The sequence below is a fragment of the Daphnia carinata genome, chromosome 6 (genome assembly GCF_022539665.2).
Source record: "Daphnia carinata strain CSIRO-1 chromosome 6, CSIRO_AGI_Dcar_HiC_V3, whole genome shotgun sequence".
Classification (NCBI taxonomy): domain Eukaryota; kingdom Metazoa; phylum Arthropoda; class Branchiopoda; order Diplostraca; family Daphniidae; genus Daphnia; species Daphnia carinata.
In genome coordinates, this window is record NC_081336.1 from 1,507,088 (window position 1) to 1,531,206 (window position 24,119).

Consider the following 24,119-nt stretch of genomic DNA (forward strand, 5'->3'; position numbering starts at 1 on the left):
ATTCCAGACATTTTTGCGATCCAAGACGCAATTAAATGTCTTTCTCGTTTCGGTTCGTTTACGATAACGAGACGATGGCACGTGTGTTTTCTTAGTAGGTCAAGGCTGCTCGAAAGTAATTGGAATTCCATCGTTTAATGCAATCAAAATGAATTTTTTTACGATGAGAAACAGCATGAAGAACATGTTCCGGGTGCGCTATTTAAGCTTTCTCCAACAAATCATTCTATAATATCTGGCCTGAATTCCTGTTTCTTTTAAATTGTTGTGTAGACAACTTTTCCTCTCTATTAGTTCCTTTCAGGGGAGACGTAAGACGAGAAGAAAAAAGCATTTTATTTATCGCACGAGTCCATCTTGGTCGATCGCGTCTGTTTGGAAATGCGTAACGCCCTGCCATCATCCTTTTATTTCAGGTGGCAGAGGCTGTATCACGCAGCGCCCTAAAGAATAAATGTGATAAAGAAACACCAAGGAAATAGTCAGAGGTATCCAAAGCGATCGTTTAATGTTTGAATAATAATTAATGTAATATTGGATTTCTCCGATAAAGAGCATTTCAGCACTTTAATTGCGTTAACTCGACCCACGTAGACGATTGCTAAATGTTTTGCATTTATTTGGGGGGGGGGGGGGAGTGTAAAGCTCTTTGCCAGGTGCGTGATATTCTCGAATCATAATGATTCTTTTGCGACCCTTTGGACTTCTTATTAAAAAATTGTGATTCTTTAAACAAAAAAGATTCATTTAGCAAGTAAACGAGATTATGTCGAGCTTCACACACCCCCCGATTTATTGTGATAGTCATGTTTCGTTGCGTATAGATTTGGGGACAAGGCCACTAGGTCACATTACGCATATCGTAAAGAAAACATGCAGGCTACTATTTACATAAGTGAAACAATAACAACAAACAAGTGCATCATATCGTGTCTATATGGCGTGGTTCACCTCGTTTCAATACCGTCATCGTTTGTTTTTTTCACGTAATCCGTTTTAAATTTTTAAAGTACCTACCGATTAAAAATCGGTGATTGAAGGGCGCGTTAAATAGCCAACAGCCTACAAATGCATGTGTCTTTCTCGATTAAGGCTAAACAATGTTTGTTTTTGCTTACAAAAAACTGCTAGCTGAATAAATTATGGCCCTTGTGAAATGCTCACCTTCACTTTCTATGCTAATATGCAGGAGCGGTGTTTTTACGCATGCCACTTGGTGTCTGTAGTACACAGTGCCCACCAGACGAGCCCTCAATCTTGCTGGAAACACCTGAAGCTATTTACAAGGAGAAGGAACAAGAGAGAGAGTAACAAAGTGGGAGAAGAAAACAAAACAAACAAACGATAGAGGAACCCTGAACTAGTAAACTCCCCTCTTTAAATTTTTTATTCTTTCGTTTCACTCTATATTCGTTTCTCCCCCTCTCTCCCTTTTAACCACCCTCTGGTCTCCACATCCTCTTTTGTATCGTATACCTAAACGCAGTATGGGTAGCGCACAACATAGTGTTGTATTGTGGGTATACCTGAGAATTCATCAGACCGCGGCCCCACTATATAACAGCCGAGGCGAATGGCGTATAAACCATCAGTCGCAAGTCGGTCAACGCTAACGAAAGACACGTCCATTCAATCTGCCCGACTCGCAACTCAAAAATAATTAACGAACAAAAAAAAAAAAACTAACACATCGTTACTTGTTTAGTTGTGTAATTTTAAGGGGGGAAAAGTCTACCTATCTGTGATTTGCGTTGCTTGAATTGTTTGTTGTGTCATTCGTCTTGTAACGTTTGTACATTATGTATTTAGCCGCCGACTTCTCCGTCCTTCACCTCTTGTCGTTCTTCGTTATGTGTAAGTACTGGTTTTGTATTACAACTTCGTTTTTTGTTAGTTGTAGGGATCTAAAAGATAAGAAGTTTGTGTAACTTAATGAAGAAATATTTCACAATATTTATCGTTGCTTCGTTCAGGTGTACATGGCGTGCCATTAACCATCACCAACCAAAAACAGGAATGAAGCTGGATCTTCGCCATGTGCTTTCCCCTCGTTGATTTGCAACGATCTATCGGCAACCCCTCGGTGAGCCATTTTCACAGAAAACCTGATTAACATTGAATTATGTTACGTAACAATTCGGTCCGTCCTCTAACTAGCCTTCGTTCAATTTGACATGAGTTTTGGCGCCAGTTAATAGAAATCGATAGTGGCGATACTTCGCAATTTTGTCGTCTGCTCGAAGCCATTTCGAATTCTAATTGTTTGGGTTTTTTTCATCTAGTTGTCTTACAACCCGTGAAATTTGTGATGGTGTCGACAATTGTGCTTCTGGTCAAGACGAAATCAACTGCGGTATGAAAGCTATCATATTTGTTGGCTGTCAAGTAGTTCAAAAATTAACTGTTATTGCAGAGAGGAAGGACTATGTCATCGATGGTAAACTGGTATCCACCCGTGAGATCACCGAAGATATTCTCGTTGAACACGTCTCGCAGGAATCGGTAAGTAGTTAAGGTCGAGTTAGTTTTCCATCACCAAAGCCTGATATAACTGTTTTTGGGTATATTGCTTTCTAGTGTGCAAAGTTATGCAGTGAGGTAGTCAATTTCAAGTGCATTGGCTTCCAACACAACCTCCAGTTCGACCAGTGTAGACTTCTTGATGCTAAATTTGCTCGCAAAGCAGACAAGGCTACTATTATCAGCTTCTGGATCACATTCCAACGTAATGAGAATAGTACAGTTATCCCAGACCTTACTGTGACCCGTCCAATTGGTAAGAGTATTAATTTAATTCAGCTGTGTTGAAAACCTCACACTAATGCTAGACTACTCATCAGGTGATGCACTTTTGAATACTGACAATAATGACAAACCTTTCGATGGTTTTGAAGGTGAATTTGATGCCATCATTGTTGAAGTTGACTGGGATTCTCCTCAGTCTGAACGAGTGAAACGCAGAACTATCTTTTCATCTGGTATAGAAATTGTTAAAGATTATCTTGAGTTATCTTCACCCTATGTTATTTTAGCAAATATGAGATCGGGCGCTACGTGCGGTAAGCGCGTAGTCGATTTCGAACCTCCTCGTCCGACAAGTAGCCGTTTGGGTCGCGTTGTCAATGGAGTCGACGCGCCCGTCGGAGCTATCCCATGGCAGGTGCGTAAAAAAAACAAACTAGATTTCATCACGAATGAAAACTTGACGCCATTTGTTCAACGAAGGTTTCCATCAAGCTTAAGGATGGCGGCTCCCTTCGCCAGTGGTGCGGAGGAGCCATCATCTCTGAGCGTCTAGTCCTAACTGCTGCCCATTGCATCGATCACTTGCGCAAAACTGAGTTTGTCGTAGTCGTCGGCGAGCATGACACCAGTGTATCTCAGGCAAAAGAACAAATTTTCCCCGTCGAGAACTTCATCATCCACCCTAAATTCAAATGTAACTTGCCATACATAATCTTCGAGTGCGTTTTATTGAACGCGCTCTTTTTCTTTTAGCTACCAAAGGCGGCTCCGATATCGCTTTGGTGAAACTCGCCACGCTCAATGGCAAAGGCGTCGTTTTTGGTGACGTTGCCCAGCCAATTTGCATGCCTACATCAGAAAGCGCTTACCAACCGGGTACTTGGTGCAGCGTCTCCGGCTGGGGCATGCAAAAACGTAACATTTTGTCTTGTTATTCTAACCTCTTTGAAAACCGTAAATTAATTAATATTTTCAACAGCTGCAAGTGAAGACACAGTGTCAAAAGTGCTTAAAGTGGCCTCTGTACCTCTGATCTCTTCCGAAATTTGCAACAAGAAGGAAGTCTACGGTAATCAACTCAATTCCAACAGTTTCCCTGACGGCATGCTCTGCGCCGGATTCTTGGAAGGAGGCACCGATGCTTGCAGGGGTGACTCAGGAGGTCCTCTTGCCTGTTCCGTCAATGGTACGGTTATATTTTTAAGATCTCTTTCGTGACATTTGATTTTTAATTCTATTTCGTATCAACTTTTAGGGCAATTTCAATTGCTAGGCTTGGTTTCCTGGGGTGATGGCTGTGCCGACAAAAACAAACCGGGTGTATATACTAAAACCTTGCACTACCTCAACTGGATTCAGGATTCGACTCGCAAACTGTAATTATCAAAATTCACCGTACAACGTTTAATCCGCCCACCGAACCTACCCCACCGATCCCAGTCAAGATGGATGCATTCACACTATCGTAACTGGTCAGCTTATTTTAAATAATATCTTTTCCTTCGTGGAAATCTTGTACAAACCTATTTAGATAAAGTGGCATGGAAGATTCCACATTACAGCTGTGGACAGAAATGCACTTTTTTTTTACTAACTATATAAATATGATACCTACTAATAGTCTAAACTTATGTATAACTATAAATATTGTATTATTATGTATATTTATTTATTATTATATATATATATATATATATTAGCGGTAAAAAGGGATCTCTGAAGTAATGGACGATTAGTTTGGGGAAAAAAGGCAACAAGTAAATATCTTCCCGCCAACTTTTCCCGCCTGATGGTTTTGTATAAAACAAATGATGGGTGATGACTATCACAATGTGTGTTCAATCGATCTAGTTTGGTTTGTACAGCTCCAGTATTTTATAGTTTTGTAATATATCTTCAGACGTGAAAATGAATACATAAAAATTAGCATGACATTTTTTTTGTGTTAATTTGTTTGTTAATGTGCGAGTTTAATCAAATTTAGAAAGATAAAAAAAATAATTTGCACGACCGCCAGATCGAGTGAGAATCGTTGGTAGTTGGCGCCATTTCCTGTATTGCACGAGTTCTCGTTGCAGCAGGAGATGCAGGCGTAGAGCTGTGCTCGGGTGTGATAAATCGTTGTGCATCGTTCAGTTTAATCATCAAAAGTTAACATGTGCAGTGTGAAATCGTTACCTTGGTTCTTTCCCCAAGTATCAGACAGCCAGGCTCGCATTTGCTGGAACAATTACGTTCAATGTACCAAAGTGCCAATGGAGATGTGGCATTCTCGGTGTAAGAAAACCTCTTGACCTGGATCAAAGGTAAGTGTTTTGTTTACTTTCAATTGTAATTGTATTGCATGTTCAGTTAATCATTAGTAAGTGAAAACAGCGTAGGAATTCGAAAGGGTATGACGTATTTTCTATCACCATGCAGGCTGTTTGGTGGGAGCCACAGGGCTCGTTAAAGATGCTAGAATTAGTCGGTAGATGGATACACTGGTCTCCATCTTCAAAACTCCTGCACTGGTGACAAGTCAATGTATGATTCGACGTAGGGAGCCCACTGGATTGTCTAATCCTTCTCGTTAACAGAGACTCTTGTTGGTCGTGATAGACATTCAAACTGCTCGAAACATTTTCCTCTCTAACCAACAACTGGTCGTGTCCGGTCGCGTAGATAGGACAGATCAGCACCAACACTGTTACCAATAACACGATTGAGCCGACACTCGACATGATTTCACTGAATCAATGTAAAATCACGTGATCATAATCGCCCAATCAACTGATTTCCGGGCTTTGCCACTCGACTAACAACTGTTTGAGAGCAATTCGAAACACAAATGCCATCACTAGAGACAATTTCACATTCGCCGTGTGCCAGCAGACCATCAACCCTCTGTGTAAAACAAAATAACACTTAAAAAGCAAGGGATCGATCAATGACACGCTGTTCTACCGCGCAAGTCTCTTTAGTTTCCACGACGTCACGGCGCATGAGTCAATAATTCAACACCCTCCGACCTTTTTTCTTTTCTGGCCAGCAGTTTAAAACACAAGAAATTGGAGATGGCCAGCAATGAACTCTTATGCGTTCCTGTTATTTAACCAACAGCTGTCCAAGGGGACTTCTACCATAAGAATTTTTGAAACCAATTCCAACTTCCGATTGATTTATTCGTCCAGTTCTTTTTTCTTTTCCAGGAACGAATCCTTAGCAGCTCCCCCTCATGCTGTAAATCGTTCGATTTTGTTGAAAGAAATATAACGTGAGAAATGGTTGGGGGGGTGCGTCCGGAATTCAACGATTTATTTTTATTTCTTTTTTTTTTTTTTCACTTGTCAATGTGACATGGAATTTCTTTTTCTTGTTGTAGGGAAGACAAACATATGCGACAGGCGTTTCTTGTAAATTTTTTTTTTATTGTACGAGTTGGCATAACAAGAAAAAAGTGTTGTGACGCTTGTTACATTGTATAGCCGAATGACATCCCCACCCTGAAATATGCTAATTTCGTTTTGATGTTTTTTTTTCTCTTTTTTTGGGTTGGGTGACGTCTTGTAAAGAAATAGACACTCCGTCATCGGATTTGAATGCCCCGGCATTCCACGTACATAGCGAAGGGAAATCAAAAGAATTCTTGGTGGGTGGATTGAGAAATCACGGGGGTCAAGTGGATACGAGAGAATGCGGGAAATAGATTAGTCAGCCAATTGAACTTGATTTAGAGCTAGGAAATCAAACGGAGGGGCCCTTACCAAAAATCCAATGTTCAGCTAGAAATTGTCATTTAATTAATGGTATTCTATAGAATTCGGATTTCTAAGGGGGTGGCCCTTATTTCGAGAGAAAGTACAGAATTATTATTTGGCCGTTTCTCAATTGATTTCATCCGGTTTTTGTTCTGACCGGAAAAATAGCCGTCAACATTTCAACGAAATGGAAACCCTATCCAGTCATTTATGGATAGTAATATTTTATTTTTATTTTTTTGTCTGAATTTGTTTATTGTTGGAGAGGGAGAAAATCGTTGTCGTCTTTTGAAAAGGGGGAAAGAAAATTCTAGCGCATTTTCACGATTGGCGTGAACGAAAAGAAAGACAACGAAAGAGAGAAAAGAAGTGACTCTTTTAACATTTGGCCGGAGAGCTTCTTTTGATGCTAACGAGTCGCCCGTGTTAACACGACGCCGACGGGCGGCACATCTCTGCGTTCAGTCAGTGAAGTGTTGCGTGATAGGAACGCATCGGTTTGCACGTGGGTGCGTGTCAAGTCAAGTAGAACTGAAGAGATTGGAAGTGTATGCAAGAAGTCCTCCCTAAATTATTCGTCTTTCGAAGGGGAAAAAAAGGGTCTCATTGTGTTTCGGAAGGACGAAAATAGAAAAATAAATTTAAACCGCCGCTAGATGGCACTTTCTTAAAATTTTCACGAAATTCAATAATTCTTCCAATTAAATGATTAAACTGTTTGTTTTTAAAAGAAAAATTCTTCAATCAGGCATTTAAAGCGAAAATAAAAAAAAAAAAAAAAAAAAAGGAAAACAGTTTGAAAAACAGAAAGATTAAGGGTCATCATTGAGGAATGTTTGATAAATAGCTGATGGTGGATCCTCGTCTCATTGTAAGCTAATCCCGCGGGCCAAGTTGACTAGATTTTTATGAACTTGTGCGAGTTGGCCGTTCACTTTTTTTTCTTCTTTCGTCTTTTTTTTTTTTTTTTTTGGTTGGTTGAGAAAAAAAAGGGGAGAGTAACCTAATCCTCAACAAGACTATCAAATGTTATTTCTGTTGCTGTCCATCCTTCATTTTTCTCCCCCTACCATCATGGGTCGTCCCTTTTTTTCTGTTCTAAAAGGAAAAAATAACAAATAAATAAATATGTATACACATACCTCCCGTGAAGAATCATCATCGTAGTTTGAAGCTCCTCTATTTTTCTTGGATGACGTCAGAATAGTGCAATATCATCTCGTTTCAAGAAAGAAAGAAACACGGTGGCTGCCGTTTTTTTTTACCCCCACGCGTGATTGAATGATTCAATGTTCGAGTCACGATACCCTTCCGATATTGTTTCGGGAAATAATCATCTTTAATTTCTTTCGCGTATGATTTCGTCGTAGCGAAATTCGATCCGAGTTGATTCACGTTAAAAGACGTCACCGGTGACTGGAATTACGAGCCGAACAATCGTTTTACATGCGGCCTAAGAAAGTTCCCACTCGCTCGGCCCTTCCGTCATTTTTTGTTATTCCCGTGACCAACTTTTTCGGCCAAAATTCCAGGCATCTTGGCGGTCACTTTGAAAAGTGGGCCTAAAGGCATTGCTCGTTGCTGTTTCGGATGATCTAATTAAAACAGAAAACCTCAAACGTTGTTTTCGAAACTGTCAGTTGCGATGAGTCACATTTTATTGCCACCGTCTCTAACCCCCTACAGGTTTTTAATTCTCAGAAGCCTTTGCCTTTGGCTTTCCCTTTAAAAACGTCCTACACAATCTGCTATTTGATTGTTATTCAAGAAAAAAAGAAAATCAAATTTATTCAGACAGAAAAAAAAAGAAAACTCTTGAACTTGTTGAACCGAAATGTTTGAATTCAATCAAGTGTTTTTAAGAGGAAAACAAAACTTCTGGAATGAGATCATCAAGATCTTAAATTACTCGAATGGATCAAGTTCATTACCGCGCGTTGTTTACAACAAGAGCTAAAATTTTTGCTGACTTTTCTTCCTTTTTGGAGGGTTTTGAGGGGAGAACACGCGAGGGGGACCAAGATGGCGGCGTCTGGTTGAACCACGAACAGTTGGTCCATCTCTCATCGTCTGGCAGCCGCTTTGGTCTCTAGGCCCCTTTCAAATCAAATAAACACACACATACTCACAAGAATATATTTACACATAGAGCACCCAACCCTCCATAGTTTTTTTTTCATGAACAGCAGCCGTCAAGTAGGGTAGATTTTTTTTTTCGAGTAGAATAGAACAGAAAATAAAGGAATTTGACCTCAAATGACCTTGTTTTCTTTTCTATTCTTCTCAGGGTTATTAACCCAGCATTGGGCGTGACGAAGGTTTTGTGGTGGAAATGATTTACGCTCTCAATATAATATGTAGTACACTATCTTGTTGTGTGTGACAGGTTCTTTTTTGTACATGTCCGCCATTAAGCTCCCCCTAGGCAATAGTCTCCCCCCTCTCCATTTTTGATCTACATGACAATTTAAAACACAAGATAAAACAAATTTGTGTAGAGGGAAATTTACCGAAAGAACCAAAAAAAGAGCTGTTTAATCTTTTTCACAAAACTAATGAAATTATCACACATTTTAGACTGGTAGAGCGGTGAAGCTTTTTTTGTCCGCCAAAAAAAAAAAATCAAAGATGATAACAACTTGTTTTCTTTTTTGGACTGAAACAAAAAATTCCCTTCCATTTTCATTCATGAAAAAATAAAAGTCGGTCTTTAAAGAATAGAATAAAGAATTTTTTTTACTACTACGCAGCAGACATTGAAGTCCTTGATAGCTTTTTGGCGTGTGTGCGTAGTCTGCGCGAGAGCGAAAATCGGGAGATGTGACCTGAATGACCAAATGATATACAGATCCCCTAGCGGCTAAAATATATTCGAAAAGAGGACCGAATTCCATCGACTATGGCGAGAATGACCATAGCCAAAAAGATTTTTAAAATACTAAAATCCAATAGGTCAAGGCGTATTTCTAATGAGGTATAGTTCTATTGATGATGGTAAAGAAGAGAAGAAAAAAAAAATGCAAAAAGGGCAAGAGTTACGAAAATGGTCAAGTCAAAATGCGGAGCAGACGAAAATAGAATTCTTGTTTGGAGAGCAGAAGACAAATATACACAGACCACTTGAAAATTGAAAATTTGGGCTACTTATTTTTAATATCTGTGCGTATATACAAGACAGACGTTTCTTGGCCAAGTTGCCAATGACGTCGATATCCTTGTGATTTTCACAGTTTACGCAAAAAAATTGGTCCACTCTTTAATTGTGATGATTACAGACGTTAATTGTGGGGAATCTGGTGGACATTTTGAGAAACAACGAAAATCGGGTCAATAATTGTTTATGAAATAATGAAAGCCCTTTGGGCATCAGTTTTGAAATGGGAGGGAATCCGAACGAACGCGTGAAATACGAACCACCACCGCAAACGACCCAGCACAGACCTAATCAAATTCCACCTTTTTTTTGTTTGAATTTCACGGGAAATGGCACCTCATTTGAATGTAACAGTCAACCGGTGCTTAACTATACGTATTTCCTCTCTGACCTGTTGATGAGATTTCTTTTTCTTTTATCTCTTTAATGGAGTTAAACACGTCGGTGCACACCCTTAATATGTCCCCTTTCTATAATCAAAGTTAACATTTTCGAAATTTCGTTTTTTTTTTTCAACCCTCCCTTTGATAAAGAAAACGTTTTCTTTCGTTCCTTTTTTGTCCATTTCAGATTAAATGTTTTCAAGGTCGTGACTCTTTTTTATTGTTATTTTCCCGACTAGAAAAAGAAAATTTAAAAAAAAAAAAGCTTGTTCTTTCGATTGAGAAGATCCCGCAGGGTAAAATGGACCCTCTTTTAATATTTAACATATTTTCCGTTTTATTATTACGATTTTTTTTCTCTTTCATTCGATAGACTAGGCGCCTTTAAATAAAGGAGGGGGAAAAATCACACGTGTTTGGCCGTCATCATTTGATTACGTTTTATTTTCTCGACGCGTCTGCTCTAGAAAAAAAAAAGGCCCTTCCGTTCAACATTGAAAAAAAAAGGGTCGTCTGTCGTCATGGCAACCGTAAATTTAAAACAGACAATGGAGGGTTTTTGTTAGGAGCTTCTGTGTTTCTCTTTTTTTTTTAACCAACTAATAGCACAACTAACACTTTAGGATCGTTATTTTATTTATTTTTTTTTTTTTGTTCCATCCATTGTCAGACTTTAGGGACATGGTAAAAAGATTTTTTTTGGTCCCTAGCATGTGGGCAGCATTTGTGAAACAAATCAAAAATGATTTCGTGTGTGTGTGTGTGTGTCTCTTGTCTTTTTAAGGCAATATATACTACCCTCTTCGTCTGTTTGGAAAATTCTTGTGTCGTGTCGGGAACGGGTCACGCCATCGCTGACAATTTATTTTCTTTTTGGTCTGAGTCACACTCTTTGTGAGAAACAAAAACAAGCATAGACACTTTCAAACAAGAAACCCAAAAATTCTTCGAAAAAAAAAAGTTTTTTTTGTTTCTTTTCATCTAGAAAGTTTTTTTCGAAAAATGTCTTCTGGTGGGGTCGAAGAAGAAGAGCCCCCAAAAACCGCAGGGATGCGCGCCCTCTCGATTCGAAAAAGAAAAGCCAATGGGGGGCGATAGAGGGCGGAGCTTGAAATGCATTAGACCAATGAGAATGGAGGATATTGCTTGTTGTAGCCATGGCTCCCACAAGTCGGAAAAAGGGCGCGCAAAACGGCACGTACCGGGGCATATGCGACTTAAAAAAAATAAGTAACGTGTTACCATACAGTATGAGATCCTTTTGGTTAGCGGACTTACAAGCCGAAACCTTCAGAAGCGTCTCTTCATTCGAAGCGTCCGAACGTGTCTCTCTGTAACTCGTCTAATCAGTCTTGCCTTCGATCGACTAATCAGCTTCGTTCATTCTAATCGACTAGAACATCGTCACCAACTAAAGAGGTTCGTTTTATTAAATTTTTTTTTTCTTAACAACAATGTCGTTGTTGGGTAATGGACGCCGGTTTGCCAGTTAACGTTTTCAACCTCGTGGGAGGTTGTGATCTGTCGTTATAGATCATTTCTCACTGTTCCATTTGAAATTGGATGCTTTCTTTTTGAAAAACGAGTCTAGTCTTGTCTAGATTCTTCTACTTGTCGAGGCTAGTCATAAAGGGAGGAGGGGGGGGGAGAGACAGCTGTAAAGCGCAGACCCCTGCTCCCCTTCCAAACTTCTTTTTATTGTATAAGACATCTTTTGAAAACCAGTCCACCTTGACATTGACGAAAGCAAAAGATTTTTTTTTTTCAGTTTAAACACCATTTTAAAAAAAAATGCCTCTTGCATTCAAGCAGGAAATGAATCACTGCGTTTTCCCTTAAAACGACGCTTTTTGATAACGATTAACACTTGTGAGAAATTCAAGTTAAGCTGAGGGGGTACGCCAACAAACCAGAAAAAAAAAAGAGATAAGATGGGATAAATTGTTAACGGTTTTCTTTTTCCTTCTTCCCCTTTAAAAAATAGCGGCCTTCAATTTCTCCCCTCCTCTTCTGAAAAAAGATACATACAATAACCCCCTCCTTGACCAGTTTTTTTTCTTATCTCCCCTTCCTTTTTCACCTTCTTGTAAATTTAATCCTCCAGCACAGGTTTCTTCTTCTCGATGGTTTCAATAGAACGAGGGCCATTCAATTCGTTTCAGGTCGAAGCTTTTTTTTTTATCTGTGTCTTCTCTATTTTGGTTATCTAAAGAAATAAGAGTAGCAAGCAAATAAATGTTTGACCTTTTTTTTAATCCACACGCCATCGACGACAATAGTTAACAACCGACGAGAACAATAGAATTGTGCGACTAGTAACAAAATCTGAAAATCGTCAAGCTTTTTTCAATTTACTAGGCAATCCTGGTAAGGAAACCCATCAACTTTATTTTTACCCCCCCCTTCCCGTATCCACCTGCTGAATTCCACCCCCCCCCCCTCCTTTTTTTTTTTTTACCTAAGTTTGGCTTGACAATGATAACCTTCAGATGTAATCCTCTCTCCCCTCGTTTGAATGACGTAAATAATATGAAATGCCAAGTTAAGCGGGAATTAGTTATGTTGCCAGATGTCCCCGCCCTTCCAACTTTTTTTTTTATCCTATCCACAAAATAATATTATAATGGATCGTAATGAAGAGATGAAGCCAGGTGTGTTTCCTGTTCACAAATTTTTTTTTTTGAAACCGTCATCGTATTGCGAGGAAGGTGTGCATGTCTGTGTGTGCGTGTGTCAGAGGGGACGGCTGTAACAGTTGGCGTCAAGTTGGCAATGACCAAAAACATAAGGAAACAGACACAGACACACAAAAAATGTATAGTAGGTAGAGACTGTTGATGGCGGAAGTGAGCACACCCCCTCCTAGAGCTCTTTTGTTAACTCATTAGCCATACTGTTTGCGTTAACGTATCCGTGGCAACCCCCTTATAAAAATGAACCATCGTTACAACCCCACGGGGTCGAGAAAAAATAAGTTCCAATTTACATTTTTCCTCGTAAATAATAGCGCCCTCATTGATTGTGTTAAGCCTTTTTTTTTATAGCCAAAAAAAATGTCGGTCAGCATTTTTTTTGTGGTGGGAAATGTTCGCTCGTTCTGGATTCTCCTTTTTTTGTATATTTAAACTTACCGTTCTTTAAAAAAAAAAAAAACAGCACAAAAGCCGCCTTTTTTTTTAACGAGCAAGAGAGGGAAGTGTGGGAAGATCTGTCGATTTACATCAAAAACTAACTACTTTTTTCTTTCTTTTTTTTAGTCAATTTTCAAAACCGTCTAATAAAAAAATAATATGGCCGAAACAAAGTCCGCCTCCCGCTCCGGATCCAAGTTGAACTTGAACGAGTCTACCATGCCGCTCTTGGACGAAGAGGCCCACGAGAAGGCCGAAACGCCCGAAAAGGATGTCATTGAAATGAAGGAGAAGGCCTCGACGACATCCGAAGGTGAAAAGGACGACTCGAACCCTGAAAAGATTGTAAGTTTTTTTTATCTTTCAAAAAATAAATCGTTTGAGATGGAAATAAATTTGGTGTTAAATAGGAGGAAGAAAAGAAGGACGGCGACGAAGACAAGAAGAAGAAGAAGAAGGAAAAGAAGGAGAAGAAAGAGAAGAAGGAAAAGACTTGCCACCGTCGGACACAGAGCTGCGTTCAAACGTTCACCGTCGGCTTGAACGTTCTCGACCGCGACGAGAAGCACATCAACGACACCATCAACGTAAGAGAATGGAATGTGTTTGCGCAGCTCCCCCTTTTTTTTTCTCTCTTTCTCTCTTCGTCTTCCGCTTTTTGTTTATACGCACCATAACCCCGCCGCAAAGTGTAAACATCTGCTCATCGTTAATACGAACCAGATCACTTCCATCAACGTTTTCCTTTTTCTGTTTGTTGGAATGTGATAAGTTGAGAGCCAGACGGCCTGGCGTTCGAGTCGGCCACCTATCGGTTTCATTCGAAATTCTTGTGAGTGGGAACGCACGAAAAAGTTCTTGACCGGATTGAACGAATTTCCTGTGTCAAAACGCCACCACAATTGGGAATGGTTTTCCGTTCTGCCTTTTTAGACCCTCTGTCTTCAATACGCACGCACTTCCCTGTTCCTTCTTCAACCTAAAAAAAAAAACAAAAAAAAAACAGCACGCACTCGAAGAAAAGATATCATAAAATAAAGGGCCCTCTTTTGCGTGTGATGGTTTACCACACAAAGTCGAGTTGGGTAACGACAACAATACGACACACTGACATAGGGGGGAGAGGGGGAAAAAATGGTCGTTAAAAGCTCATTGCATAGGTCTACCCTAGAATCAACCGAGATGATTATTGACATCGTGATGATGGAGAAAGATACTCGTCGTCACGAAAACATAATTCACATGTTTTTTTTTTCTTCTTTTAAAAACAGTTGAACTTTGAGGACGTGCTGGCCGAGCCGGATGTGGCTCACGGATTCGACCCGATCTGGCGTTCGGCTTACATTCTCTTCACCGGATCGCGCTTCTGGATTTACCGTTTGTTGTCCGCTTTCTTGGCCCTGCCGTTGGCCCTCGTCTGGGGTATCACCTTCTCGCTCATCACCTTCTTCTCCGTCTGGTTCGCCACGCCGATCCTGCGCATCATGGACGTCTTCCTCTTCTACATCAGAAGGGTAAAATCAATTTTTTGTTTTTTTAATGATTCAATTAGTTGAATTTTTAATTTATTTGTTACGTTGATTGATTGAAAAACAGGTCTGGGTTGCTTTGGTGCAGACGACGTTGGAACCGGTTGCCAATGCTGTTGGCGGCTGCTTTTCTAATGTGAAATTGACGCATAACAATCAAGTGCAGACAGTCTAAAACGTCAACAACACAACAACATTACTCGCAGGGATTGATGGAAAGAGAAAAACGACATCGAGATAGTCGAAACGATACAGTCTCTTGCATTTTTTTGTGGTTTATTTTCATTTTCTTCGACGAAATTGAATAGATGATAAAAATGTATCGTGTGTGACATCCTTGTTTGGGTCCCAATTGCCTTATTCGAAACCATTATCTTTTTTAGTTTACGTCTCCCATACATTTTTTTTTTCTGCCTCTCTCTTTCTCTTCGGGTTTTGTTTTGTTTGTTCTATGTGTTATTATACCGACATGTCAGACTCCTCACAACCCGTTTCGTCGTCATCGTCGTGAAGCTTCACTGATTTATGATTTTTCAACACACACTTTACGGTATTTTTTTAGACATTACATTTTTACTGACAACACGCATGGAATAAATCGCCGACACTCCCCACATCTTCAACTGCAAATATGTTCAAAAAGAAAATGTTTGGTGTTGTTATTCTGTGTGTGAGCAATTCATTTTCTTTATTTTTGTCCCGTGGTGGAAACAGTAGAAGTTAAACGAATTTTGCGAAAAAGAAAAAAAATCATTCATATAGTTTTAGAAAAAAATGAATCACGGATGATAGAAATAATAATAAATAATTGAAAAAGAAAGCAATGAGATTTTTAAATACACGGTTGTTTGAATATTTTGTTGTTTTCACATGATAAAAAAAATTTGACTAGCAAACTAAGCACAATAGATGGCGTAAGTACCCACCTGAAATATTTCCAATGCTAGATGGCAGCACGGTGAAAAACTATTAAAGTGTAAACACGTGAAGAGTTTGCAACTGTCAAATATTATTCGGCGATTGGAAAGCAAACAGAATCTCCGGTCGTCCCCATGGAAGTCATCAAAACTCCTAAAGTATGTTCATTTGATTGCTGGCACTGGCCCAAAACTGTCGTGTGCTTTTCACTTTCCTTTTCTTTTAAAACATAAAACCTATTTTGTGTGTTCCGGCTATTATGTTGTGAAAACTCTCGAAGACGGATCGAATGACGTGCTTCAGGGATGTTGACAATTTCTGTGTTGATTCATCAAGTGTGAGGTGAGCGATCGATTACCTGCCTCCCCCTTATCAATCCAACAGGGACACCCTATAATTTAAAATCAGTGACAGCAAACACAACTGCGTTGGAAGGAATCATGTTTCTTTCTATTCAGTCCTACGTTTTACCAGACAACAATATAAATGCTAATCAGGTTTTTCTTTTCACTCTCAAAGTCCCATTGAGAATGCATTCCAACATTTCTTTGCCATCTTTCAAATGGGTAACGACGAATTTCGTTTTTTTGTGTGGGGTTCTGTTTGTAAAATGTTTTTCAACATTTATTAGCACTGGCAAATGCAAAAAAAAAAAAGACCTGAATTATGCATTCATGAGGACTTCCCAAAACCACTGGATATGTTCCTCTCCAGCTGTGATGTGGGGGCGGATATCAGGGCCGGTTTCTGCGCGCGCCGCTAACACGATCACCCCACTTCGTCCTCGCAAAGTTTCTCGCTTTTGCTGCTAGACTCAAAATCGATCGCGCTTCGTGAGAGCATTAAGGCCAGTAGTGAGAGAAGACTTTCAGGGAGCACACCCTCCCCTATTCCCCCCTCGTCCCCCCTTCGTGTCACGAAAAAACCGACCGACTAGTCCCGACCAGTTAGAACGGTAGCGAGTTCAGAAGCAGTCGTCAGCTTGGCTTCTTTTTGTTGTGTCTTTTTTTTTTAGATCGTTCTCACTGATATCGCCCATCAAACCGTCAAAAAGATCACAGATATAATCACATCCACACACTTCCCTTTTAATCCTCCTTTTTTCCTTCTTCCTCCTTTCTTTCTTTCCGAGAAATCTAAACCTCAACACTTTCTTTTTGTTTGTTTCATAATAATTGCTTTAGTGAAAAAGAAATATCCCCTCCAGAAAACTCTTCAATCCTATCGCCTCGTATCATCGACTAAATATCCTCCTGTTCCTCATTTCTTTTCCCCTTTGATCCATTTTGGCTATTTTTCCCTGCATTTAAATCCGTCCGTCATTGTTTGACTTGTGCTCTCCATCTATCCAGTGATCGATCGATATAGCATAAGCGGGTTGTGTACACCATCTTTGGCATTCCCGTTGACGAAGTCATTTCGGCTGGGGAGGACATTTGAATTTCGATGAACTGCGCGACATATCCTTGGATGAAATTGGCTCATAGTGTCACCATTCCGTGCGTGAGTCAGATGCTGTCGTCGAATGTCGCTACTGTAGGAGGCGGTGGAGAACATGATTCAATTGGAAAGTCGACCGACTCAACTGACGGCGGTGACAAGTCAAAAACGAATCAGACCAGTGGTCCCGACGGCCAACTCAATCGCAGTTTAAGCTTTGACGGAAGGCGAAAAGTTTGGGCCAGAGTTGAGGCCCACTGGGCACGGGTCACCCTCGATCGTTCAGTTCCTTCCAGCGTGGCCAACTCGGCTGACAAACACGATCCACAGGGAGCTGTTGGTGAACAACCATTTTACCAGCGCATTCGTTCCTGGCTGACAAGCAACCCCCAAACGCAAACTTATCAACAGAGTCCAGTCATGACGAAGGTACAGCCCAATTCAATTACATTCACACGTTTTATGAGGCTTACAAAATCAAGATTTCGATAAGAAAAAGTAATAATCCTCTCTTTGTGTGTGCGTGTGCTTCGTCTTGACAGATTGAAAATGTCCGGATGCTGGATCGTTACAATAACAGGAAACCTTCAACTGGGACACTCTACCTGACGGCAACTCATCTGATATTCGTCGATCCGGATGCTAAGAAGGAAACATGGGTATTGGATTCTTTTCGTCTCCCCTCCAGTTCCACCCGTTGAACAAATTGATGATACCAATGATTGAATCATTTTCGTTCAGGTTCTATTGATGCATGTAGCGACCGTGCAAAAGCTGCCTTTATCGACCGTTGGTGCACCTCTGCAGATCCGTTGCAAGACATTTTTGTCAGTGACCTTCGTGTTGCCTCGCGAACGGGAATGCCATGACCTTTATACAAGCCTCATGCAAATGTCCCAGCCATGTAAAAGAATGAATGAATTTTTTAAAAACTAAATATCTGTTAAACACTCATGTTTTTTTGTACAGTCCATATAGAAGATCTTTATTGCTTTCATTACACTTCGAGTTTGGAAGAAATCCCTCGGACGGCTGGATGGACTTTTTTCGATCTGGAAACCGAATTCCAGCGAATGGGCGTTCCTAATTCCAACTGGACCATGACCAATCTGAACAAGGACTATCAGGTTAGTTAGTGTACATCTGTGCTTTTTTCTTGTCTTTTTTTTTCGATCAATATCACGATGTGATCGATAAAAAGAAGGCTGTGCGTGGTGATCATTTTGTGCCACTACTACCACCATCCCCTGACAACGATATCTATTTACATTATACAGTTGTGTGACACTTATCCGCAATGCCTCTTCGTTCCGTCTTCTGTATCGACTATTGTTTTGGTCGGTAGCGCCAGTTTTCGCAGTAAAGGACGTCTTCCCGTTTTGACTTATTTACATAAAAATCAGGTAACAAAAAATACGTACAGAAATTCTATGCACACGCCCATCCTTTCTTGAAAAAAAAAAGACAAATGTAAATTTTTTTTTTTTTTTATCGATCTGTGCATATCAAAGGCGGCATTGTGCCGGTGCAGTCAACCCCTCTCCGGATTCAGCGCCCGCTGCGTCGAAGACGAGCAACTATTGAACGGCATCGTCCAGGCCAATCCCAACGCTAAATTTATGTACGTCGTCGACACTAGACCCAGAGTGAGTCACTACGGCATCGAACCTAGATAATTAGAAAATACAACCATCTCTTTCTTTTTTTTTTTTTTTAGATCAATGCGATGGCCAATAGAGCCGCCGGCAAAGGTTATGAAAATGAAAACTTTTATGAAAACATCAAATTTCAATTTTGCGGGATCGAGAACATCCACGTGATGCGCAGCAGCTTGTCGAAACTGCTGGAAGCCTGTGAACTCAAGACTCCGTCCATGGCCGCCTTTATTAACGGTGTCCAGTCGAGCGGCTGGCTCCGGCACATTCACGCCATTTTGGACACGTCCCTGCTAGTCGCTCGAAGTCTACAGGAAGGTGTCAACGTCCTGGTCCACTGCTCCGATGGTTCGGTTACATTATTCCAATGAATAATTCATATTAACCTTAACTGGGTATTCCTTCTTCCTGGAAAATTCAGGGTGGGACAGGACAGCCCAAGTGTGCTCTCTCGCCCAGGTGCTACTGGATCCTTATTACCGCACTTTGCAGGGCTTTCAATCGCTGATCGAAAAGGATTGGCTTTCATTCGGTCATAAATTCACCGATAGATGTGGTTACCTCCAAAGTGATGCTAAAGAGACGTCACCTGTCTTCACCCAGTTGGTCGACTGCATGTGGCAAATCCAACGAGCCTATCCGTCAGCCTTCCAGTTCAGTGAGCGACTTTTACTCCACTTACACGATCACGTGTATTCGAGTCAGTACGGCACGTTCGTCGGCAATTGCGAAAAGGACCGACTCGATTTGAAAGTAAAATCATTCAAATCAAAATAGGAAAAAGAGACATTCGTGACTACTTTTCTTTCATGTGACAAGCTGTCAGATAGGACCTACTCTCTATGGGGTAACATTGCCTCCCACCTGGACGAGTTCCTCAATCCCCTGTACAAAAGTGATGCCTACACAGGACTGCTGGAACCTAATCTAGTGCCATCCAACATTCTCTTTTGGAGGGGGCTCTACTGTCGATTTGAAAGTGGGGTTCATCCAAGGGAGTCCATTGCAGATGTCTTACTCGCCACCAGGTAACTTGCTTATTATCCACGTTTCTTTTCCCCCTTTGCAATTACGAATAATTTGAATTGATGGATTTGACAGGGACCATTCTACTTCATTGGAAATGCACATTGCCCATCTGCAGAAGCGTATCACTGCCATGAAAACGTTGCTTGACGTATCGACTCCAGTGACGGATAATCGACTGGCAGTGGATGATGAAGACGATGAGCAACAACTCGGTCTTCGTTTGAAGAAGAGCATGCAAGTGGTGGATGATCACCCATTATCGACGTCGAAATCAGCTGATTCCGTCTTCTCTGACGGACCCAATATTGAGAACTCAATCACGTCGTCGTTTCAACTGCGCCGCGAAATCGATTCCGTCAGCCTCGACTGGCGCAGTCTGCGCAACATTAAAGAGTGCGTTTGCTCGACGCCGTTCGATCATTCCAGCAAGAAAGTAAGTTATTATTTTCTTTTTTTTCGGTTTTCTAAGACCATCCATCAATCATCGACAGACAGGCTAACGCACACACACACACACACACAATTTATGTATTTACCATATTGACGCAGTCGCACTGTTGGCGATGCGGAGAGGTGTTTTGTACTCGATGTCTGGACAAGCAAACACCCCTGCCGGGACACGCTACCCACCGGCCCGTGCCCGTCTGCCGATCTTGTTATAAAGAAGTTCGGCTATCGTCGTCATCCATCACTTCCACCTAAATGGATACGCGAAGAAGAAGGTTTGGGGTGGAAAAAGAAAAACAGTGAGACAGAAAAAAAAGGTCGATATTATTAGCAATAGTCAACTTTTCTTTTCTATGTTTTTCCCTCTTGTTGTTTGCCTTTTTGGCGCGGATTTGTTTCGAAATGAAACGCCGATCAATTTCATTTACTTCCGTCTATATTTCCGCTATTTTAAGGAGATTTCTATTCGTTTATCTTTATTTAGATCTTTTTTTTTTAAATTGAAAAAGCAATCCTTGCGTGTATATATACCGCTGTGCACTTGATGTTTTTATCGTCAGCTTAAAAAAAAAATCTCTCTACTTCTATACTAGTGCGTGTTGATAATGGAGGTGAAAAATCTCCATAAAAAAAAAAATATATGAAAAAATTAACAAAACTTTTTTCTTCTTTTTTAGGTCTGAAATTGTATTGTAGCTATTAGGCCTTTGCGAGTTCAAAAAAGAAACTTTGGTTGGGCAGAAACAAGGCGACACGATGTGTTTCAAAAATAGAAGAAATTCCATGGCAGTGATGAAGTACTCAGTTGTGGTGCTCCTGCACTGTTCCTCCTCTCATCCAAAAAGAACAATGAGCCAACAAAAGAAAAAAAAATAACCAAAACATTTGTAACAGAAATTTTAAGAAAAAAGAAACGAATGCCAGTTCCATGTTTTCAAACATGTACAGGTATTTGTTTATCATAGTTTTATTCATGGGGGGGGGGGGGGTTGTCGTAAAACAAGGCAACTTTGAATTTCACTGGAAAATTTGTCTTTTTTCTTTGAAAGCATTAATTAAAAAGACCGTCGATAGAAATTAGGAAGAATTTAAGTAGCGACCCTTGGTAAAACAAAACGTTTTACAAGCTATTTTCATCTCTGACGTCATCGCATTTGTCTTCAATCTCCTCCTATTGAATTAATTCCAACCGAAAAAAAAAAAAAAGAAAAATTCATTTGAAAAAGAAGGCAATGGAATTTTATAGTCACGTGAAGTCTACAAACCTCGGTGAGCTCCAGGCATGTGCCCCACTCTTGGAGCGTGATGAAATGATCGTTATCAGCATCGCAGCCGTCCAGGAAGGGCTGGATGCAGTGCTCTAAAGCCAATAGAGGGGCGCGAATGGGGAACAGTTCGTGACGAGACACCTTCCTGCATACATTTTTTTTTGTTAAAATTGATTATTGGCGTTTAAAAATGTGTGTGGTGTCAAATGTACCTGTCGTGGGGGTGACCGTCCAAGTCGCAGAACTTCCAAATAGCTGCATTGGCCCATCGACGGCTGTTGTCCTTTTCGGCTTCGCGTTCCAATTTCAAGAAATGGGGACTCAAATCGTGACGATCGGCCAAATCCCTCATGACGTTGAAGAGCCAATCTCGCATCCGGCGCGGGAAATCGGCCATTTCATCCGGCGTGCATTGCTGCGTGAGAGATCATTTATTATTTATTTATTTATTTTTTATTAATGTTTAGATTGAAAAGAAGAAAGGAGGAAACGTACTGGTACTTCACGGCAGGTGCCGAAATACTCAACGTGAGCGTGATCGTATTTCTGATCGACGCATCCAGCCGCTCCGGATTTGCAGAGGCAACGCATACGGTAGAGCTCACAATCGGAATTCCATGTTTCATTTTGATTGCTGCAAATCTGCAAATTTTTCATTTGAATTTGGTTTCATTTTGACGAACAGATTGCAATTCATTAGTAATGATGAAATGTACCATGCGACGAGGATCCTTCTCCTCGGGGCAGTGATCCATGCAGACACATTCGGCGACACCATTTTCGTTGACGCGGCACTCCTTTCCAGCGCCGCAATGTTTCTTGGCGCAAAGGTTATCCTTCAGGGCCACTTCGTCATCAAGCAAAACATCGATGGCGTCTTGAATGTCCAACTGTTCAACGGGTTGCTCATCTTTGCCATCCACAATCTTCTTAACCTTTTTGGTAAGTTTGCGCTGTCAAATGGTCAAACATTACGTCACCATGATCTTGCAAAAAAAATAAAAACGTAATTTTAAAAATATTTACCTTCTTTTCGTGGGCTTCAACAGTCAACAGCAGACAGGCCGTAATGGCTAGGACGATAAGCCACTTGAACTGCATCTACACATCAATTTTCATTTTTGGTTTGAATAACATTTTTCTTATTTTTAAAGATCTATAGTTAAAACAGCTGCGGCGTGTTAAGAGTAGATAGTAAAAATTTTTCTTTTGATTTTCTTTTCAAGAGGCAAGCAGAGGGAAATGAATCCTGTTGTTGCCTGAAGGATATTTGGGAATAAAACAACCCGCTATCACATTACCAGACAGTTCGGTTGCTGCGCGTGAGACTTTTAACATGCGTCCCAAATTCTCTTTCCCTTTTTTTTTTTTTTCTTTCTCACTGCTCAACCATTTTTCTTTGGGAATTTTTGTTAGGAAAAAAAAAGAGCAGACGAGGCGAGGGTCGAGACCTCTTAAAGGGGCGGGACTTGTAATCCGTGTGTATATACACACAGTCTCGTCGGAGCGAAAGAAAATGGGAAGAACAAACAAAGACTTCAATTTTTCTTTAATTACCCGGTATTGCTTAAGTTTTTGTAATCAAGTAAATTACGTCAAACTCTTCTTCTTAAAAGATAATCAAAGGATATGATTGAAGTGATCATCAATTTGTTTACAGAAAAAAAAAAGGAAATTCATCTAGGTAAAAGAACAGACTTGAAAGAAATGCTTTTGATTTTGGTTCTTACCTTTTGAAAACTTGTCCTTTGTGAAGAACTTTAATCCAGCTAATGGATGTGCAATGCGAGCAGGAGCTCGAAGAGCTTCAACTTATTTTCTTTTTCTCGTCGAGTGCAGAGACGTCAAGTTACGACGAATGGCTGACGATGACTGGCCTTGTGCTGCTGGAACATGGCATGGTATTATTCCGTCACCAGGCACTTCTTGCTCGAACTGTTTTTTAAATATATTTATATCCCGGGCGCGCCAAGGCGGAGGCTAAAGATTTAGGAAGTTTGGGAAAAGCCTTGCCCCTTTGTCGTGTCAACATCCAACGCCGTTGAAGTCGAGTTTATTTGCAGACGCACGATGCACACAGCGTTGTGTATTCTTCCGTTCTCTTTTCATTTTCCATTCGTATTTACTTACCCATCTCCTCGTCTCTCCCTCCCTTCCAAAATACTTTAATCAGAACCGGCTCTTTTTTTTTTTCGTCTGGAGTCCATCAGGTTTCCTGTTTCTTTCTCTACATGCATTTTGGAAATGTTCCGACCAGTCTTGTTTACATCATCAGAGCTTTTGAACTTGGCTGCTTCTTTTTGTTTATTTCTTAATTTCTAGAACTTCTGAAGTCAAATAAAAAATTCGGTCGAGTTGATTACATTTCCGACTCGTCGAACTTACTAGAAGATTTTCACTTTATACGGAGGAGTGTCAAAGATCATCTGCTGCAGCCAGTCTTATAGCTTTTATTCTCGAACATTTCGGAACTGTTGGTAAGATATCGATTGATAATGATGATTCTTTTTCTAGTTCACGATCGCTTTCAGGAACCTTGGGGAGAGATGATTTCGTGACCTAAAAATGGCACTAATGGTTCTTGGACGTCTAGAATGTGATTTGATTAATCTAAACACGTTTTGGAAGGGGGAAAAAAGTGAAAGTAAGTTACAGTTCTTTTCTGATTTCTAATCGATTG

At 40.4% G+C, this 24,119-nt stretch overlaps 5 protein-coding genes across 8 annotated transcripts in view; 3 read left to right on the top strand and 2 right to left on the bottom strand.

The window, feature by feature from the left end:
* Positions 1–1,799: 1,799 nt before the first annotated feature.
* LOC130689497 (plasminogen-like) lies at positions 1,800–4,679 on the top strand. Its single transcript, XM_057512443.2, is given in 12 exon segments — positions 1,800–1,854; positions 1,974–2,017; positions 2,019–2,083; positions 2,283–2,353; positions 2,414–2,502; positions 2,578–2,776; positions 2,841–2,978; positions 3,033–3,160; positions 3,226–3,439; positions 3,499–3,660; positions 3,725–3,931; positions 4,001–4,679. Coding segments are annotated over 12 exon segments (1,497 nt in total). The 3' UTR covers positions 4,126–4,679.
* Positions 4,680–4,681: 2 nt separating this feature from the next.
* Positions 4,682–5,713, bottom strand: LOC130690594 (uncharacterized). The gene is made up of 3 exons (XM_057513622.2): positions 5,160–5,713; positions 4,924–5,040; positions 4,682–4,843 (listed from the first exon to the last, which is right to left on the bottom strand). The coding sequence occupies exons 1-3, from the start codon at positions 5,466–5,468 to the stop codon at positions 4,703–4,705; spliced, it is 567 nt and encodes a 188-aa protein (XP_057369605.1). The 5' UTR covers positions 5,469–5,713; the 3' UTR covers positions 4,682–4,702.
* Positions 5,714–11,283: 5,570 nt separating this feature from the next.
* Positions 11,284–15,535, top strand: LOC130690587 (caveolin-1-like). The gene is made up of 5 exons (XM_057513614.2): positions 11,284–11,441; positions 13,280–13,498; positions 13,564–13,740; positions 14,425–14,667; positions 14,750–15,535. Exons 2-5 carry the CDS (start codon positions 13,313–13,315, stop codon positions 14,855–14,857), a joined length of 714 nt encoding a protein of 237 aa, XP_057369597.1. The 5' UTR covers positions 11,284–11,441; positions 13,280–13,312; the 3' UTR covers positions 14,858–15,535.
* A 129-nt stretch (positions 15,536–15,664) lies between these two features.
* LOC130690606 (myotubularin-related protein 8-like) lies at positions 15,665–21,085 on the top strand. Of its 3 annotated transcripts, none has more exons than XM_059495838.1 (11): positions 15,665–15,758; positions 17,583–17,699; positions 17,782–17,944; positions 18,010–18,167; positions 18,318–18,443; positions 18,552–18,686; positions 18,758–19,043; positions 19,117–19,448; positions 19,515–19,723; positions 19,797–20,157; positions 20,274–21,085. In XM_059495838.1, the coding sequence occupies exons 1-11, from the start codon at positions 15,735–15,737 to the stop codon at positions 20,424–20,426; spliced, it is 2,064 nt and encodes a 687-aa protein (XP_059351821.1). In that variant the 5' UTR covers positions 15,665–15,734; the 3' UTR covers positions 20,427–21,085. The 3 variants fall into 3 exon arrangements, with proteins under 3 accessions (XP_059351821.1, XP_059351822.1, XP_057369615.1); XM_059495839.1 differs by lacking the exon at positions 15,665–15,758 and adding an exon at positions 15,924–15,942; XM_057513632.2 differs by lacking the exon at positions 15,665–15,758 and adding an exon at positions 16,517–17,469.
* Positions 21,086–21,122: 37 nt separating this feature from the next.
* Positions 21,123–24,119, bottom strand: part of LOC130690611 (SPARC-like) — a 38,898-nt gene continuing 35,901 nt past the window's right edge. The window contains exons 1-7 of one of the 2 annotated variants that reach the window (XM_059495846.1): positions 23,172–23,325; positions 22,466–22,541; positions 22,156–22,392; positions 21,935–22,081; positions 21,652–21,854; positions 21,437–21,584; positions 21,123–21,342 (exon numbers count right to left, since the gene is read on the bottom strand). In XM_059495846.1, coding sequence (XP_059351829.1) covers positions 21,292–21,342; positions 21,437–21,584; positions 21,652–21,854; positions 21,935–22,081; positions 22,156–22,392; positions 22,466–22,540 — 861 coding nt within the window. In that variant the 5' untranslated portion in view covers position 22,541; positions 23,172–23,325 and the 3' untranslated portion in view covers positions 21,123–21,291. Of the gene's footprint in view, positions 21,343–21,436; positions 21,585–21,651; positions 21,855–21,934; positions 22,082–22,155; positions 22,393–22,465; positions 22,542–23,171; positions 23,326–24,119 lie in introns of those variants that run through there. The other variant, XM_059495847.1, reaches the window with a different exon arrangement.

Coding starts and splice junctions, on each gene's coding strand:
- LOC130690594 (XM_057513622.2), bottom strand. CDS start 5,468: ATGTCGAGTGTCGGCTCAATCGTGTTATTGGTAACAGTGTTGGTGCTG. Junction 5,041..5,159: donor CCCACCAAACAGCCTGCATG/GTGATAGAAAAT, acceptor CCTTTGATCCAG/GTCAAGAGGTTTTCTTACAC. Junction 4,844..4,923: donor TACTTGGGGAAAGAACCAAG/GTAACGATTTCA, acceptor ACCCGAGCACAG/CTCTACGCCTGCATCTCCTG.
- LOC130690587 (XM_057513614.2), top strand. CDS start 13,313: ATGGCCGAAACAAAGTCCGCCTCCCGCTCCGGATCCAAGTTGAACTTG. Junction 13,499..13,563: donor ACTCGAACCCTGAAAAGATT/GTAAGTTTTTTT, acceptor GGTGTTAAATAG/GAGGAAGAAAAGAAGGACGG. Junction 13,741..14,424: donor ACATCAACGACACCATCAAC/GTAAGAGAATGG, acceptor TTTTAAAAACAG/TTGAACTTTGAGGACGTGCT.
- LOC130690606 (XM_057513632.2), top strand. CDS start 17,047: ATGAACTGCGCGACATATCCTTGGATGAAATTGGCTCATAGTGTCACC. Junction 17,700..17,781: donor ATGCTAAGAAGGAAACATGG/GTATTGGATTCT, acceptor ATTTTCGTTCAG/GTTCTATTGATGCATGTAGC. Junction 18,168..18,317: donor ATCTGAACAAGGACTATCAG/GTTAGTTAGTGT, acceptor TACATTATACAG/TTGTGTGACACTTATCCGCA.